The sequence below is a fragment of the Sus scrofa genome, chromosome 18 (assembly GCF_054392235.1).
Source record: "Sus scrofa isolate SSC_HxYL_T2T_F1_AM1 chromosome 18, Sscrofa_HxYL_maternal_Yorkshire_Landrace_v2.0, whole genome shotgun sequence".
Taxonomy (NCBI): domain Eukaryota; kingdom Metazoa; phylum Chordata; class Mammalia; order Artiodactyla; family Suidae; genus Sus; species Sus scrofa.
The window spans coordinates 60,425,879-60,446,070 of NC_139400.1; the positions used below are offsets into that span (position 1 = coordinate 60,425,879).

The 20,192-nt window shown below is 37.4% G+C and overlaps 1 protein-coding gene across 14 annotated transcripts in view; it reads right to left on the reverse strand.

Annotated features, from left to right (window-relative positions):
• The window catches only part of HECW1 (HECT, C2 and WW domain containing E3 ubiquitin protein ligase 1), a 405,784-nt gene that overhangs the window by 60,674 nt on the left and 324,918 nt on the right, over positions 1 to 20,192 (reverse strand). For all 14 annotated transcript variants that reach the window (XM_085005939.1, XM_021079146.2, XM_021079149.2 and 11 more), the window contains one exon: positions 5,912 to 6,046. In XM_085005939.1, coding sequence (XP_084862065.1) covers positions 5,912 to 6,046 — 135 coding nt within the window. The remainder of the gene's footprint in view (positions 1 to 5,911; positions 6,047 to 20,192) is intronic.

Genomic DNA, 20,192 nt, shown 5'->3' on the forward strand with positions numbered 1-20,192 from the left:
GATTAAGAAACACCTCTCTTCATAAGTGTGTTAAAGCGATGTAGCGAGTTCGCATTGTAGCTTAGTGGTAACAAACCCAACGAGTAATCATGAGGATGTGGCTTTGAACCCTGGCCTCACTCAGTGGGTTAGGGATCTGGCGTTGCTGTGGGTTGTGGTAGAGGTCACAGATGTGTCAGATGCAGCGTGGCTATGGCTGTGGAGTAGGCCAGCAGCTGCAGCTCTGATCAGACCCCTAACCTGGAAACTTCCATATGTTCCAGGTGCAGTCCTAAAAAGCGACATAAATAAATAGACAGACAGACAGATGTAAATAAATTCCAGGAGCATTATCAGTAAGGTCGGTTTATGAACTTCATCCCTAAGAGTCAGCACTGACCTTTATAACCAAATGTGGAATGGACAGTCTCTCTTCAGCCGTGTTTATTACACTCAAATGGCCTTTCTTGTTTAGTGGCTGTTATTCCATTCGCTATGCTGGCTGCTTTTCATGCAGTATCTTAAAACTTCACAAAATTTGGCAAGATAAGTATTATTAAACCTAGTTTGCAAATAGGGAATCTGAGGATCAGAGAAAACTAGATTTTTTCCAAAATTTTCAACTGGAGGAGATAGAACCCGGATACTAACTAATGCTTAACCACAGAGAGTATTTTTACTTCCCCTACTATGGGTCTGCCTCCCGGTTTCAGTTGGGCATTTTGACAAAATGTCGTGGACTACAGACGTTGCTTAGCTTAAAACTGATACTTGTGATAATTAACTTTAATTGAGCTCAATCTCAAATGTTAATAAGTTCCCCAGGTTCCAGAACGTGAGTCCACATATATTTTCCTCCTTAAAGATCCTGAAGGGTGAGTTCTTTAAACGGAGGCACCATTGACTTTCCATAACGGAATACATTCACCAGCTATTATGGGGTTGTTGTAGATTATGAGTCATTCTTTGATATTTGGTTAAGTTGCCAAAATAGGCTTTAAATATTGAAGAACTTTGAAGATGACTTTGTAAGATATTCCTAAAGGGCTCAAACATCCAGACAAGACAAGGAAAGAAAGTTCTCCCTCTGAGACCAGCATACAATTCGCTCACACAGAGTTCAGGAGAAGGGGTGAGCTGCTATGCCACAAAGTCCAGAAATGTCAGGTTCTCAAAAGGGTCACTGAAGACCAGGCCCTGTGTGGTATTGTAGGTGACAAAGGAAGGCAGATGACTTAGGGCTTCCCAATGAGAGAAAGTGTAAGGGCTGGGTTTCCTTGGGGTCCTACTTTCATACTCCACGCAGATAAGAATAACACCCTTCATCTGCGGAGATGTGCTGGCCGTACACTCTCCGCACATGGCCATCTTTGAACCGCTCCTCTGGGAGCAGAAGGGGAGGCAGATACATCCTTTCCCTCTCCTGATCCTTCTCCTTGCCCAGGGTTTACTTGAGGGTCAAGGGCATGGGTCTGGTACCCCTTTGGTTGCCTTCTCATTTTGATGTCATCAGCGCTCAGCTCTCTTTAGCTGGTACAGCCACAGCCACCAGGGGTAGAAGCTGCTGCTTCTCTAAGAGCACTTACCTAGTTAAAAGGTCACAATGCAAAGTGGGGAAAGCAGGACTGGCTGATGGCTGATATGCAATAGTGAGTCTCACACTTCTCTTTTTTCCTCCATGAATTAATAAATCTATAAAAGTTTTCTTATACATAAATCTATCCCTTTTCAAGGGAATTGTGTCAGTCTGCATTAATTGTGTGGTTTTGTTTGTTTGTTTGTTTTTCTTTTTATGGCTGTGCCTGTGGCATATGGAGGTTCCCAGGCTAGGGATCAAATCGGAGCTGCAGCTGTCAGCCTACACCACAGCCACAGCAATGCAAGTTCCAAGCCTCGTCTATGATCTATGCCACAGCTGGCAGCAACGCTGGATCCTTGACCCACTGAGCAAGGCCAGGGATTGCATCCTCGAGGATACTACATCAGGTCCCTAACCCACTGAGCCACAGTGGGAACTCCTTAATCATGTGTTTAAGATATTTTTGACGTTGTAAAGACAGGAATCTCTAAGGCCACTCAGTTGAAGATTATCTAAGTGATGAAGTACAGAGGGAAACCGGACAAGCAGACAGACCTGATAGTGGACTTCAAGAAGGCGTGGCTGTGCAATGAACTTGGGTGATGCCTGCTGTCACACTTTGAGCAAAATGTCTAACTTAGCGGCTGCCTGGAAATGAATAAGGCTTTGAAACAGGAAGAGGCTCACCCCCCCCCCTTTTATTTTTTTGGCTCTACCTGCAGCATGCAAATATTCCCGTGCCAGGGATCAAGCCTACGCCATAGCAGTGACAATGCTGGACCCTTAATCACCAAGCCACCAGGGAAGTCCTTGGAAGAGGCTCACTTCTTTTCCTGGGGGTCCTAGGGAGTCCGTGTGTCTCAGACATGCTTAAGGGAAAAACTACACCTGCTTCTGAGGTCACCTGCTCCCTGGCAGAACCGAGCCAGCTTAAAAAATTCCAGAAACCAGAGGAAGGTTGGCTAGTCTGAAGGCAGGTGGCTGAGGGATATGCTTCATGCTGACTATGAACGAGGTGGAGGAAACAAGACAGGGGAGAGGTGGGGCTTGTGACGTCCAAGCCATAACATCTGCCAAGGACAAAGGAGGTGCCTGCACAGTGGTACTGGATGACCTACAGACGAGAGCTGGAGGATGGGAGGAGTAAAGAGAAACATCCTTCAACCAGGGGGCAAGAACTTACAGGGACAAAGATGATTTCGGGCAGGGCTAAAGAAGACTGAGATTCTATGACTGGATAGCACTTACTACGTACTAGGACCCTGGCGGCCCTGAGTGGTACTAAGTGGTCTATCCCGAGGCATGTCTGATATCAACTGAGCAGCTGATTTCCATCTCACTGCAAATACGACGCTAAACTTGCCTTGCTAATGCCTGAAAATACCTAGAAAAATGGATTTTCCATTGAAAACCAAAATAATATGAATCACAGAATTCCCTGAATTTGACACTTTTTGTCTTACTGAGTTTCTTAGATAGGGGTGTGTGAGAGAGAGAGACAGAGAGACAGAGAGACAGAGAGAGAGGCAATGAGAGGTGAGCTCCTTGTGACCTGCCTCTCCCCAGACATGCTGTGACTATTCTCCTCTGCTGGATAAAACCCAGTTTGCAGTAGGGACTACTTTTTAAGATTTCTTTTCCTTTGGATGTTGAGATAGCTTTAATCATAATTGCAAATGTGAAAACTTCAAACACTTGGCTTTCCAGACACAACAGATATGCTCAGAAAATAGTTTTCCTTGACTGGTAAACAAGCTTCTCTTCGGTGTTGCGATCTGGAAATGTAAACTGGTGATTTGAGATCTGCGATTGAAAATTGCAGGTTTCAAACTGAATCTGGGTTAATCATCAGCTAATGCTCTCTTGAAACCGCTGGAGACCTGATGATAAAAAAATAGCAAGTTCAGAGGAAAAGCCCAAGTGATGAATTTGCGCTTATCTCTAGATTCCTTTTGTATTCTAAAAGTGGATCACTAACCAGGTTTGCAGAACTATACGGAAACAACAGAGAGAGATCAATATTTGAATTGTTCAGCATATTCATAACAGTGGGTAATAACATAATGTACAAAGAAAGGCTTGAGTTAAATTATGGTAAATCCATATAATAACATATAGAAGAATTTTAATGGCTTGGAAACTATCCACAAGGTACTGCAATGCTAAAAGAAGATAAAGAACCATAGACAGTATGATTCAATTTTTCACTTCTGTGTACACCAGGAATTGTCTCTAGATGGGAGAATGACTGTACCAGCTTTCTAATTCCTTTTCCACCCATGTCTGTATTTTTTTCATTCATCACATACTATTTATGATTCAAAGGTGTATTTTCATAGGTGTCTGAATTCTACAAACTTCCAAACAAACCTGTAATCAAGTATAGGTTCCATGGAATCAAGAGGAAAATGACTTAGGATGGAGCATGGTAATATGGGAAAATAGAATGTGTACATGTATGTGTAACTGGGTCACCATGCTGTACAGTAGAAAAAAATTGTATTGGGGAAATAACTCAAAAATAATAATGATAATTTTTAAAAAGAGGAAAATGACAGATTTTAAGAAGCAGGGCAGAAGTTACCCTCCCAAAGGCAAGCGTCCTGAATGACGACTTCTCGCTGTCATCAGAGCCAATGCAATGACTTTTGTCATAAAAGCAGCTCACTGCAAAGAGGGATACAGAGAGACTTCTGCTTTGAGAGTGAGACGTCAGTTTCTCTTTCCTGCTAGACGCTTGCCCGTTCCTGAGGCAATTACTGCTAAGCTTTTTTGCATGCACACTTCTGGAAATTGTCTGTGACTAATGATTTTCTACCTTGACCAAGATAAAGTGGTCAAATAAATGAATATTGTGTGTTCTGTGGGCCATCTCTATTCACGTTTATTTCTATTGGAAACTGCAGTATCAACAAGACAAATTTGAACTTCAGTGATTTCCCTACTGATAGAGAGATGGCATTCAATATTTATAAGCCTTCTCTGCTCTTCCAATTCCATTTGGACACTAGGGAAGAGACAAAGCCTGTTTTGTTGGTACTTAAATATAGTGCAGACAGATATGCTGTGTTAAAATGCATGTTAAAATGTCAAATAATGATCTTGTAATGCATAAAACCCTATATTCCTGATAACTGTTTTAGGGAGACAGTCTGAAAAATTTTCAGGTGGGGTAAGGGCTAATGCAAAAGGTGTTGAGCTGTTGAGCAGTGTCTCGATGAATAACCTGTCGTTGGGGTTTGGGGGGGAATTTTTTACCTTTAGGATCTTGCATATAGAAACTGATTTTAATTCTATTCTTAAATGCAATAGATAAAAAAAAATTAACCCCTGAGCAACACTCAGGAAATGGCTTGGAGTTCCCTGGTGGTTCAGCAGGTAAAGGACCCGGCATTGTCACTACTGCAGCATGGGTCACTGCTGTGGCATGGATTCAGTCCCTGGCCTGGGAACTTCCATATGCTGTGGGCACAGACAAAAAACCAAACAAACCACAAAACCCAAGAAGAGATATGTCGTGAAGGGGGACCAAAAATACTGATTCCTAAAGCTGAGGTCTCAGAATCATCTATAGTGAATTCCTCATTGCCCATGATAGGTGACACGGAAGAACCATGGATTATGGAAATAGTTTCTTGATTATTCCTGAGTCTCCCATTTCTAAGTCTGCTTAGCTATCATTTCTCACCGGCTCTCCTCCTGTTTCCAAACTCATTGTCAACTTGTCTAAAGGCACACCTGCCAGCCTTTCCAGCTGGCTTTGCTGTTCATCTTATCTGTGAACTGTTAATGGGGCTGTGAGTCAAGCCTCACAGACTCTGAGGATCACAGAGCTGGAAGGGACTTTAGCGGCCATCAGTCCCCTTGTCCCCATGTGCAGATGGGAAAGTTGAGGAAGGACCCAGAAAGGGAAATGTGGCAGAATGACACACAGAACCTCGGCTAGAAGCGGGAGGGGGGCCTCCCAGCTAACTCAAGTCCTAGGAACCCTTTCTTCCACACCCCTCAACTTCCTTGAACTTTTGCTATCTTTTTGTCACCCCAGCTTAGGACCTCATCATCTTATACCTGGTCTGTGGCCATGGCCTCTCATGGCCTTTCTCTCTCAAACCCCCCCCGATACAACCCTGCCTCTTCTTGGCCGCCGCTGTCTCCTTTTAGAGACTGCTTTACACTGGGCTAGGAGTTAGGAAATCTGGTGACTTGAGTTCTTGATATTCCATTTGCTTGACTGTTAAACACGATGGTTAACTGGGGTGGAGCTGCCACCTAGGAGGGTTTGGAAACGAGTGGGGGTGTTTTGTATTGTTTCTGTTTTTGTTGTCATAGTAACTGGGGGAGAGGGGGTGTTACCTCTCCGGCGCTGTAACTTCGGAGCCTCTGGAGGTGCTGTCGATGTGTCAGATGGTTGGGAAGGCGACCGTTCTGAAGAGGGATTCGGGGGTCAATGAAAGTGGTAGCTCGGCTGTTGTGGTCCACGAAGAAAGACTAGACAGACAGACCAGGAAAGAGAGTACATGCATGAGAATGAGCCAAAAGGAGCCAAGGAGACGTGGGAACGCTCGGGAGCTCAATCATCACATTAACATCTGTCCCTCCCATTCATCTACTCAGAACTAGATGGAAGATTGGAGAAGAGTATTAAAAAATATAAATATATTCTTTGAGAATATTAATCCTTTAATAATAATAACAATAAAAACTAGATAGAAGATGCCTGTACTTCTGCTCTCGTGGCTGTTCAATGAAGCAACACCAGACCCTGATAAACACTTTCCACTGTGAAGTCACAGGGCAGCGACACCTTACTTACCATGGAAAACAGAGAGAGCGAGCCTTGGATAGATAAAATCACTCTTATAATTAATCATGTGCAGACCATTTTATCTTTTTAAAATAAAGCTCTTTTTGATTATAAAATTAACACAGTCTGAGGAAAAAAACGTGAAAAGGATAAAAAAGTAAGAAGAAGATAACAAAAATCCTCTCAAATATTATAATCTAAAGGTAATCATTAAAATATTTGGGTGATTCTTTTTCCAGCTTTTTTCTCCCTATGCAAATAAGGAATATATACATGTTTTCCCTACATCAGCACCTACAATTTTGTTATTTTACGAGCATTTCCCTAAGTTATTAAATATTCTCTTAATACAGAGTTTTAATGCGTATGTGGTATGCAGCTTGATGAATACATAATAATTCATTTCAGTATCCTCTATTGTTGGAATGTGACTTTTTATTGTTTTAAAATAATGCTTCAATAAATACACTTGTACATAAATCTTTGTGGCCTGTCTGATTAGTATATATGTTCCAATATATGACAAACTTTGTTCTTTAAAATTACCACTCACAAAAGAGAAAACTAATGTTTTTCCTCCTTTTATGAAAACTTGTGTACTCTAAAACGGCCTTTCAACTACCCTCTTTTAAACAAAATGTATTGTCTGGTAAAGATATCTTCATCTTAAATGACTTCAATGTTCATTTTAAATATGTTCAGGCGTCAGCGACAGAAGTCGTCTGAGAAATTTTATAGAGATTTAGAAATTACTCTTGGGGTATAGCTTATCGTTTCAAGTATTCAATGTCGCTGTGAGCGAGTCCTAAACTGTCACACAGGAAGAAGTGGTTTCGTGATGGAGATCAGGAATGCCCACCGCGGGACAAAGGCGAAGAACTCTCCAAGTATCATGTGAATTAGGATCTGTGGCTGGAAATAAAATTTCCCAGGACAGCATCCCACATAGTCTCAGGAAGGGCCATGTGTCTAACCACGCAGTGGGGACCGAAACGATGTTCTCTGAAACACTGTGTTAGATGCTCAAAAAGTGATGCCAGTGATATAAAAAAATATAATGAATCTCAATAAGAATGAAATGTGGGTGGAAAACAACATTTATCAACATGTTTACATGAGATTTTTAAACACACAAGTATCAGCTAAATGAATCTATGGTAAAAGTAGACTTTTTATTATTCAATTATATGTCTTGAAGTTTCTAAAGTATTTAACTTTATATATATAGGGCTTCCTATATATATAAATGGATCTCCTATATACATATATATGTACATATTTCCTACATATGTATAAATATGTATATCTGTGTATGTGTATCCCTATATATCTATTAAGTGGGTATCCTATATATGCGTATCGGTAAATTTTTAGTATAAATTCCTAAAAGTTAATTACTGGGTTAGGAAAAGTTCATTACATAAAGTTAGGAGAACATTTATGGTTACTGATCCATATTAACGAACTGCTTTTATGAGACTTGTACAGATTTATCATCTTACCATAAGTCCACGAATCATTTTCATGGACTTTACAAATGCTGAGCATTGGAAAGAACTCTTAGAAATGTTGAAAGTAAACAAACAAACAAACAAATATAAGGGAAGCCAAGCATTTTCTCATAGGTTTATTGGTCAATTTCTTCACTGCAGTATTAGCTACTTTGCCTATTCCCTTTTTGCTGTGGGGATATTAAGGTTTTCTTTATTTTAAACAATATTTTAATGATTTTTATTTTTTTCATTATTATTGGTTTATAGTGTTCTATTTCTACTGTACAGCAAAGTGAACCAGTCACACATATATATACATTCTTTTTCTCACATTATCCTCCATCATAAGGGACTAGATAGAGTTCCCAGTGCTACACAGCAGGATCTCATTGCTTGTCCATTCCAGATGCAATAGTTTGCATCTATTAGCCCCAGACTCCCAGTCCATCCCACTCCCTCCCTCTCACCCTTGGCAACCACAAGTCTGTTCTCCAAGTCCATGAGTTTCTTTTCTGTGGAAAGGTTCATTTGTGCCTTATATTAGATTCTAGATATAAGTGATATCATATGGTATTTGTCTTTCTCTTTCTGACTTACTTTGCTTAGTATGAGAGTCTCTAGTTCCATCCACGTTGCTGCAAATGGCATTATTTCATTCTTTTTAATGGCTGAGTAGTATTCCATTGTGTATATATACCACATCTTCTTAGTCCATGCATCTTTTGGTGGACATTTAGGTTGTTTCCATGTCTTGGCTACTGTGGATAGTGCTGCAATGGGTTTTCTTTTCTTTTCTTTTTTTTTTAAAGTGCTTAGGAACTGATCTGCCTTCAAATTGCTTTTGATTTTTGTTTCCTTTGTTTTCTAAGAGACAGAATTTTTCATATTACTATGTATACAAATCTCTCAATCATTTCTCTCTAGCTTGAAGTCAGTTAAATGCTTCGTTATATATTTCTAGCTTTATTTTGGTGGGTTAATTGTTTCTGAAACTCATTTTTGGCATCATATGAAGTTCTAATTGGATTTTTTCTCCAAGAGCTTCTTTTTCTTTTTTTCTTTTCTTTTTTTTTTTTTTTTTGTCTTTTTGCCTTTCCTTGGGCCACACCCTCAGCATATGGAGGTTCCCTGGCTAGGGGTTGAATCGGAGCTGTAGCCTCCGACCTACGCCAGAGCCATAGCAACGCAGGATCTGACCGCATCTGCAACCTACACCACAGCTCTTGGCAACGCTGGATCGTTAACCCACTGAGCAAGGCAGGGACCGAACCTGCAACCTCATGGTTCCTAGTTGGATTTGTTAACCACTGCGCCACGACGGGAACTCAAAGACCTTATTTTTCTAAATCACTCATTCCCTATTGTTTCATTACATATAAATTCTTATGAATACTATGCTCTGTTTTGGGAATATTTTGTTTCAATGGTCTGTGGGAGTTTCACTGTTTTAATTATTCATGTCTTTAGAGCAAGTTGCCTCTGATCATTATCTTTTTCAAAATTTCTTAGGTATTCTTGCCTGCTTATTTTACTTTTCTAGAAGAAATAATTTTATTAGGTTTCAAAATAGTTATCTTGCACTTTGTTTAGAAATGCCTTAAGACTATAATGATTTTAAATAGAATTCATTCTTTATAATTCCCACTTCTGAACATAAAATGACTGTCTACTCAAGATTTTTTTCTCAGTAAAATTTTGTAGTTGTCTTCTCGAAAGAAACATTTTAGTTAAGATAGTTTATAGATACTAAATATTGTATGTTGCTATTCTGAGTGCTTCCTCCCCCCCCCCATTCTTTGTAATTCATCATTTGCTAGTACTTAGGAAAGCTGTTATCGGGCTGTATGGTTTAGGTCTGCTCACCATATTAAATTCTTCCAATGAATAAATTACTCCCTTAGATATAGCCTCTTTGATGTTAACTTGCAAATAATGATAATTTTTGTCTCCTTCTAAGAGCTCTTTTGTCATATACCGTCTTTTTTTTCTAATATAGGTGAGAACCTGCAGAAAAATGTTAGGTAAGAAATGGCAGCTGCAATCTTCATGATCTTTATTTTGACAGGAAAACTGCTAGGGTCCAATTGGAAAGCAGAATGTAATGCCTTATGTTAAAGGAGACTTTATCATGTCATGAAAACATATTTACATCTCTACTTTTTACTAACACTGTGTTTTATTTTAAAAATATATGTAAAACTGTTTTTAATTTGTATCAAGGACTCTTCTAGCATTTCTTAAAATGATTAACTGAAATTTCTCCTATAAGCTATTGGTTAAAACACTAGAGATAATAGATTTACTAGTGGTAAATGACCCTTATACCTTTGGGAGAAAAATCTGTTTAATTTTGGTGAGTTATTCTTTTAATATACTGTCAAAATCAACTTCATTTTTTAATAAGAGCTTTTTGGAATATGAGTGAGTTTTGCCTGTAGTTTTTTAAGAATTCACATTTCCCTCGTTTTACCTGTACGGGTGTCTGTTTAGTTTTACGCAATTTAACCACACATGTACATTCATGCGCCCACCACCATGGTCAAGATACTGGGTGGTTCCATCCCCAGAAGGACCCTCCATGGTGCCCTCACTTCTTTTTTCTGCCATACCCCTGGCATATGGAATTTCCCAGGACAAGGATGGAATCCAGCCTCAGCGGTGACCTACGCCACAGCTGTGGTAATGCCAGACCCTTAATCTGTTGTGTCACAGGGAACTTTGTGAAAGCTTCTATTTTGTATTTATTTTTCGGATAATGAAAGCAGGGCTGCTAATGCTTTGAGTGCAGCCTTTCTGTATCCAATATTTTATTAAGTATTTACTCAAATGCATTTTCAATAATTTCCATATAATTTCTAAGTCTTAATTTTATTTAAAACCCAATAGTCACGTAGAACATTGTTCTGAATTTCCAACTGGAAAAGATTTAAAAAAAAAAAAAATTAGGTCTCTGGGTCTGGTGTTGCTGTGGCTGTGGTGTTGGTTGGCAGCTGTAGCTCCGATTTGACCCCTAGTCTGGGAACTTCCATATGTCAAGGGTGTGGCCCTAAAAAAAAGAAAAAAAAATTAGGTCTCATGTGTTTTTGTTTTTTATTTCCTTTGCCTTAGGAGACAGAGTCAAAAAAATACTGCAACAATTTATGTCAAAGAGTGTTCTACCTATATTTTTTAATAGAAGTTTTATAATTTTCAGTCTTAGGTCTTTAATCCATTTTGAATTTATTTTTGTATGTGGTATGAGAAAAATTAATTTCATTCTTTTAAATGTAGCTGTCCATTTTTCCTAACACCATTTAGTGAAGAAACTGTTTTTCCTCCATTGTATATTCTTGCCTCCTTTGCCAGAGATTTAAGTGTGTGCATTTCTTTCTGGGATCTCTATTCTCTTCCATTGATCTATGTGGCAATCCTTAGAATCTGGAGCTCAATGATAAAAAAAAAAAAATCCCACAAATGTGCAATACATTTTTTCCCTTGCTTTTTAGGGCCGCACCCTTGGCATGTGGAAGTTTCCAGGCTAGGGGTCGAATGAAAGCTACAGCTGCTGGCCTACATCACAGCTACAACAACGCATGATCCAGCCTCCATCTGTGGCCTATACCACAGCTCATGGCAACACGATCCCAGACCCACTGAGCGAGGCCAGGGATCGAACTCACATCCTCGTGGATATTAGTTGGATTAATTTCCTCTGCGCCACAGTGGGAACTCCTGAGATACTTTTTAAAAAGACTATTTGAGGGTTATTAGGTTTAAATTTAAATTTAATTTCCTGACTAATATTGCCCTCTTTCTCCACTGACAATACACTTAAGACACTCAGTTGTACCTCTGCTTGCTCATCTGTATTTCTCCTTAGATGGTAAGATATGGGAAGTAGGGTTAATATTTGCTAGCTGGCTATAGAATCCCCTAGGTTAGCTAAAATGCCTTTCACATTGTATAATTTGGAAAATATCTGCAAAAATCTGAATCGATATAGAAGATAATTTAGCTTATTGTCCATGTAATTTTTATCAAAATCCAGAGGTGGACAATTGTGAATCTATGTTGAGGTTTTCTCTCTTTTTTTTTTTTTGCTATTTCCTGGGCCGCTCCCTTGGCATATAGAGGTTCCCAGGCTAGGGGTCTAATCGGAGCTGTAGCCACCAGCCTATGCCAGGGCCACAGCAACGTGGGATCCGAGCCGCGTCTGCAACCTACACCACAGCTCACGGCAACGCCGGATCGTTAACCCACTGAGCAAGGGCAGGGATCAAACCCGCAACCTCATGGTTCCTAGTCAGATTCGTTAACCACTGTGCCACGACGGGAACTCCTCTTTTCTTTTTCCTTAAGCTATCAGTAAGTCTCTTTTTCCAAAGTCGATCCTGATTGATTCAGGTAGCCAATTTACGATTTATTCAGCCAACATGCCTTTTGCCAGAGATTGGTACAGTTTTGATTCTGAATATAGGACAGAATATTTTAAAGTTGATACCAGTTTCATATATATATATAACCAAATTACATATGAAAATACAACATATCTATATCTGAATATTTAATGTTACCTATTATTTTTGTTCCATAGGAAAAATTTTGTTCCTGAAAAATATATACAGGCACATGTTAACATAATCTTTAAAAGGTCTAATGAAGATTTATTCTATAGCTTCCAACATTTCTGTGAGCACCGATTTCAAAGGAACGATCAACTGTACTTCTGATAGATGGTGTTTTTCAACTGGCCAATGCTCGACTAATTTGCATGAGAGAAACAAATGAGTAGAAATTTCATCAAAAATATCAATAGAAAAAGAATAATCAAGTAAAACAAGTGAATTAAAAATTTAAACAGGCTTATAAGTAGGTACATAGATGCATAGATACGTGGATATTTAGCTAAGACATGGAAGCAACCTAAAAGTCTATCAACAGATGAATGGGTACATAAGACGTAAGATATATATATATATATATATATATATATATATATATATATAATAGATATTTTTATTAAAACATCATATATTAAATATTTTAAATAAAACATCATATATTATTGAATATATTAAATATAAAATTTTTATATATTTATAAATAGATATTATATCTATAGTAGAATATTACTCAGTCATAAAAAGGAATGAAATAATGCCATTTGCAGCAACGTGGACCTAGAGATTATTTAAGTGAAGTAAGCCAGATAGAGAAAGACAAATGTCATATGATACTGCTTATATGTGGAATCTAAAAAAAAAGGAAAAAAGTGATACAAATGAACTTATATACAAAAAAGAAATAGACTCACAGACACAGAAAACAAACTTGTGGTTACCAAAAGGGAAAGGGGGAAGGGATAAATTAGAAGTTTGGGATTAAATTTACACATACTATCATATATAAAACAGATAACCAACAAGGACCCACCATGTATATAGTACAGAGAACTATACTCAATATTTTATAATAATATAAAGGAGAAAAATCTGAAAAACATGTTTGTGTGTACAACTGAATCATTTTGCTGTATACCTGAAACAAATACAACATTGTAAATCAACTATGTTTCAATAAAGAATCAGCAAATTTTAAAAAGTGCAGTTTTAGACACTAAGTTTTGAGAAGTCTCTCAGAGAATAACATGGAGGTTTTTAGAAAGTATTTGCTGTATAATTGGCACAATTGATCAAATATTTTGTTTTGGATGGTTGTGTTTAGATTTGTTATTTGAAATTTGGCTTTATTGCTTGTGGCCATGGAATGCAACCTGAGTATATTCTGCTTTTTTTTGTGTGTGTGTTACAGAATTTTATCACTTAGGAAAGGTTCCGTAGGATCTTGAAGCTGTAAGCTCTGCCTTTTTTCTTTTTTCTTTTGTGTTTATTCCTAGGTATTTTATTCTTTTCGATATGATTTTAAATGAGACCGTTTTCTTGCTTTCTCTTTCAGACAGTTCATTATTAGTTCATAGAAAGGCAAAGCATTTCTGTATATTAATCTCATATCCTGCAAATTTATTGAATTCATTTATTCACTCTAATAGTTTTTTGATAGAGATGTTAAGGTATCATGTATCAGGATCATGTCATCTGCAAATAGTGACAGTTTTACTTCTTCCCTCCTAATCTGGATGACTTTTATTTTTGTTGTTGTTGTTGTTTGACTGCTGTGGCTAGGACTTCAAACACTATGTTTAATAGAGGTGGCAAGAGTTGGCATCCTTGTCTTGTTCCTGGTTTTAGAGGAAAAGCTTTGCAACAATGAGTATGATGTTTTCTGTGGGTTTGTCATAAATGGCCTTTATTATGTTGAGATATGTTCCTTCTACACCAACAGTGATGATGAATTTTTTTTATCATAAATGGATGTTGAACTTTACCAAATGCTTTTTCTGAGACTACTGAGATGATCCTGTGATTTCTATCATTCCTTTTGTTAATGTGGTATATGACATTGATTGATTTGCAGATACTGAAGCATTTTGCATTCCTGGAATAAATCCCACTTGATCATGGTGTATGGTCTTTTTTGTTTTTCTCTTTTGTCTTTTTAGGGCTGTACCTGTGGCATACGGAAGTTCCCAGGCTAGAGGTCCAGCAGCTGCCAGCCTACACCACAGCCACAGCAATGCCAGATCTGAGCCACGTCTGTGACCTACACCAGAGCTCACCCCAATGCTGGATCCTTAACTCACTGAGCAGGGCCAGGGACCAAACCCAAGTTCTCATGGATACTAGTCAGGTTCATTACCAGTGAGACATGATGGGAACTCTTTTTTTTTTTTTTTTTTTTTTTAATGGCTGCACCCATAGCATAGAGAAGTTTCTAGTCCAGAGCTTGAATCCAAGCCACAGCTTTGAACTATACTGTAGCTGCACTCTATGCTGAAGCTGTGGCAATGCCAGATCCTTTAACCCACTACTCTGGGCCAGAGATCGAACCTGCCCCTCTGCAGTGATGTAAGTGGCTGCAGTTGGATTCTTAACCTACTGCATCACAGTGAGAATGCCCATGATCCTTTTTTTAACATTGTTGAATTTGGTTTGCTAATATTTTGTCAAAGATTTTTCATCTGTATTCATCAGAGATATTGGCTGCTTATTTTATTTTTTTGTGGTGTCTTTGTCGGGTTTTGGTATCAGGGTAATGGTGGCCTTGCAGAATGAATTTGGTAATGTTTTCTCCTCTTCAATTTCTTGGAATAAAATAACCAAGGAGGTGAAGGACCTATACTCTGAAAATTATAAAACACTGATGAAGGAAACTGAAGATGATACAAAGAAGTGGAAAGATATCTTATGTTAACGGGCTGGAAGAATTATCATCGAAATGTCTATACCACCCAAAGCAATCTATAGATGTAATGCAATCCCTATCAAAAGACCCTTGACACTTTTCATAGAACTAGAACAAATAATCCTAAAATTTATATGGAACCACAAAAGACCCAAAATTGCCAATCTTGAGAAAAAAGAACAAAGGTTTCATGTTCTCTGACTTCAGACTATACTACAGAGCTACTATAATCAAAACAGCATGGTGCTGGCACAAAAACAGACACACAGATCAATGGAACAGAATAGAGAGACCAGAAATAAACCCAAGCACTTATGGTCAATTAATCTATGACAAAGGAGGAAAGAATACACAATGAAGAAAAGATAGTCTTTTCAATAAATAGTTTTGGGAACACTGGACAACTGCATGTAAATAAATGAAATTAGAACATTTACTAACACCATATACAAAAAAACAATTCAAAATGGATTAAAGACCTAAAATAAAAAAAAAAAACTCCTAGAAGAGAACATAGGCAAAACACTCTTTGATATAAATCTTAGCAATATTTCTTTGGGTCTGTCTCTCAAGGCAAAGAAACAAAAGCAGAAATAAACAAATGAGACGTAAGTTAAAGTTTCTGCACAGCAAAGGTAACTACTGCCAAAACAAAAAGCAACTTACCGAATGGAAGAAAATTGTTGCAAATGATTTGACTAAGTGGTTAATATGCAAAATATATGAACAGTTCATACAACTCAATATATGAAAAAACAAAAACCTGATTAAAAAATGGGCAGAAGACCTGAGTAGACATTTTTCTAAAGAAGATACAGATAGTCAATAGGCCCATGAAAAGATGATCAACACTGCTAATCCTCAGAGAAATGCAAATGAAAACCACAGCGAGATACGTTATCTCACACCTGTCAGAATGACTACTGTCCAAAAGTCTACAAACCACAGATGTTGGTGAAGATGTGGAAAAAAGAGGATCCTAGGACACTGTTGGTGGGAAGGTAAATTGGTACAGCCATTGTGAAAATCGTATGAAGGTCTTCAAAACTAAAAATAGAATTACTAAATCATCCAACAATTACATTCTTGGGTATAGAGCCAAAGAAAAGGAAAACGTTAATTCAAAGGATACATGCATCCCAATAGCAGCATTATCTACAATGGCCATTAAAAAGCAGAGAAATAATGGCATTTGGATGAACCTAGAAATTATTATGCTAAGTGAAGTCAGTCAGACAATGAGACACCAACATCAAATGCTATCACTTACATGTGGAATCTAAAAAAAGGACACAATGAACTTTGCAGAACAGATACTGACTCACAGACTTTGAAAAACTTATGATTTCCAAAGGAGACAGGTTGGGGAGTGGGGGATGCACTGAGGGTTTGGGATGGAAATGCGGTAAAATTTGGTTGTGATGATTGTTGTACACCTATAAACGTAATAAAATTCATTAATTAAAAAATGGAAAAAATAAAACAAAAAAAACCAAAAGATACATGCATCCCAATGTTCATAGCAGCATTATTTACAATAGTCATGATATGGAAGCAACCTAAGCGTCTGTCAACAGATGAATGGATAAATAAGATTAAAAAGATGTGATATATATATAAAGATATCACATATGTATTTATATATAGATAAATATTTATATATTTATCTTTATAAAGATATATAATAATATATAATATATTACATATAATATATATTAGATATATAATATATTATAATATATAATAATACAATATATATTTATAGATTATACCTATATATTATAATATATATTTATAGATTATACATAAATAAATATAATATATAAAATATAAACAATATATAAATATATATTATATATAATATATAAAAATATATAAAGATATTTTTATATATAAAGATAAAGAAAATGTGATGTATATATCCCATTGTGTATATATGTGTGTGTGTGGAATACTACTCAGACATAAAAAAGAATGAAATTCTGCCATTTGCAACAACATAGGTGGACTTGGAGGGTATTACGTTTAGTGAAGGAATCAGACAGAGAAAGATGACTCCTATTACATTATCACTTGTATGTAGAATCTAAAAAATGAAATGAATAAATATGACAAGGCAGACACAGACTCATAGATACAGAAAACAAGCTAGTGGTTACCAGTGGGGCAAGGGAAGCGGGCAGTGGTAGGGGATTAAGAGATACAATCTACTACATGCAAAATAATCAACAAAGATATATTGTACAGCAGAGGGAAATTCAGTCATAATTTTTAATAACCATAGATGGTTGGAGTGTAATTTATAAAAATATGGAATCACTATGTTATACACCTAAAACTAATATTACACTGTAAGTCAACAATACTTCAAATAAAAACAAGTAAAAGTAGATTTTGTATTAAAATTATAGGGAAATATAAAATTTGCCGTTTGAATCATTTTGAAGTGTACAGTTTAGGGCATCGAGTACATTCTCACTGCTGTGCAGAAATCACCTTTATTCATCTCCTAAGCCTTTTCCTCTTCTCAAACTGAAAGTACGCCTCCATTAAACAGCACCCCTCATTCCCTACTTCTCCCAGTTCCTGGTACCTCTATTCCACTCTGTTTCTAGAGTTTGACCATTTTAAATATCTTATGCGGGATATAATATTTATCCATTTGTGTCTGACTTATTTTACTTAGCATAACATTTTCTGCATTTATTTATTCATGTAAGCTCTATTTTTCTACCTTTCTTGAGGTATAATAGATAAAATACCGTCTATAATTTAAGGTCAATGTAACCATTATTTTATTTATTTTTATTTATTTATTTATTTATTTATTTATTTTTTGTCTTTTTGTCTTTTGTTGTTGTTGTTGTTGTTGCTGCTATCTCTTGGGCCGCTTCCGCGGCATATGGAGGTTCCCAGGCTAGGGGTTGAATCGGAGCTGTAGCCACCAGCCTACACCAGAGCAACGCGGGATCCGAGCCGCGTCTGCAACCTACACCACAGCTCACGGCAACGCCGGATCGTTAACCCACTGAGCAAGGGCAGGGACCGAACCCGCAACCTCATGGTTCCTAGTCGGATTCGTTAACCACTGCGCCACGACGGGAACTCCCCAGTTTTATTTTCTAAAAATGTTTTGGCTGTGCCTGTGCCATGCAGGAGTTCCTGGGCCAGGGACTGAACCCAAGCCACAGCAGTGATCCGATCCATAGCAGGGATAACACCAGATCCTTAACCTATAGGCCACCAGAGACCTCCTGTCTTTGACCCCATTTTAATGATTCAGATTTCAACTCTCTTTTTTAAAATTCTTATTTATTTTTTCATGATTTTTATTTTTTCCATTATAGCTGCTTTACAGTGTTCTGTCAATTTTCAACTGTACAGCAGGGTGACCCTGTCACACATACATGTATACATTCTTTTTTCTCACATGATCATGCTCCATCATAAGTGACTAGCCATAGTTTCCAGAGCTGTACAGCAGGATCTCATTTCTTGTGCATTCCAAAGATAATAGATGTATGATATTAATAACCCACCACTGACTTTTCTGTTATTGTTCTATATTAATATTTATTTTTTACTACCAACATTTCTGAATCATTTCTTAGGTATGTCTTTTTATAAACTGGATTTGTTCGCTATTAAATCTGATAGTAATACCTTTTGCTGTGTAAGTTTACCCTATTTTCACTTGCTGCCACAACTGTTATGCCTGGCTTTACTTTTGTTATTTTATTTTTATTATTTCAATTTTGTGCTTCCTTGTGGAATTTTTGGTGTGTTTTGGCACAAAGACTGTATTTTGTTTAATGTTATCTTTTGTAGAAATTGAAAAGTGAAAAATCTTGCTTTGTATGCTACAATGGCTGCCTTTCAGTTTTGTCAAATAATTATACTTAGCCTTTGTTTTTTCAAATTACCCACTTTGACTCCCCTTACTCCCAACCAGGAACTTAGCACAACTTTCCTGGCCATGTTCATCCATCTGCTTCTGTTTCCTCATATTTTTAATTCTATTCTGGGGATACTGACCCGTTTTCACATGAGTCTTCTATTTTTATTATACATATTTTCCCATATTGTATCAGCCTTTTCCAATATATTTTAAAGCACAGGGAGTGCTCATTGTGGTGCAGTGGAAAAAAACCTGACTGGCATCCATGAGGACACAGGTTTGATGCCTGGCCTCACTCAGTGGGTCAAGGATCCAGGTTGCTGTGAGTTGTGGTATAGGTTGCAAATGCAGCTTGATTCTAGCGTTTCTGTGGCTGTGGTGTAGGCTGGCAGATATAGCTCCCATTCGACCCCTAGCCTGGGAACTTTCACATGCAGCAGGTGTGGTCCTAAAAAGTAAGTAAGTAAATAAATAAAGTAAAGCAATCATTTACATTTACATCTATGTATTTGATTTAAATACCTACCACCATAGTTTTTTTTAATGCTATGATTCCCCCATTACTGATTACCTATTGCACTTCATTTGCGAGCCATCTGGAGAATGGCTTTTGGTGTTTGCTGAGGGCAGGCAAAAAGAGTAGGGTGAGCTCTAAAAGCTTGCACAGGAAGGTTCTTCCCCAGTGTCTTTGCATTTGAGTGATAACAATGTTTCTGAAAATAGGGTTACTTGGCTACAATATTTCTCATCAATAACCTGTAGTCACTGCTCTGTGGGTTTCTCTAGTTTAGTTTCATGGATGAGAAATTTGAAGCTTGTCTGATTTTAATTCTTTGGTATGTGGCTTTCACGTTGTCATGGCTTCTATGTTGATAAAATTTGAAGAATCTCTATTTCAAGACATTCCAGAGAATACATAGATATAGAATTCATGTTCAATAATCTTACTGTAACTCAGTGAGTTCAACTAATCTGGCCACTGGGACAGTTTGTTGTAGATCAAAGTTTTATTTTCAATATTTAATTAATAATTTGATATTTATATTTAATATTTACTTATCACTACTGTACTTATTATTCTGATTTCTTCTTCAGGAACATCTTTAAGTCATTCAACCAACATCTTTAAGTCATTCAGATTTGCTGAGGGTCAACTAT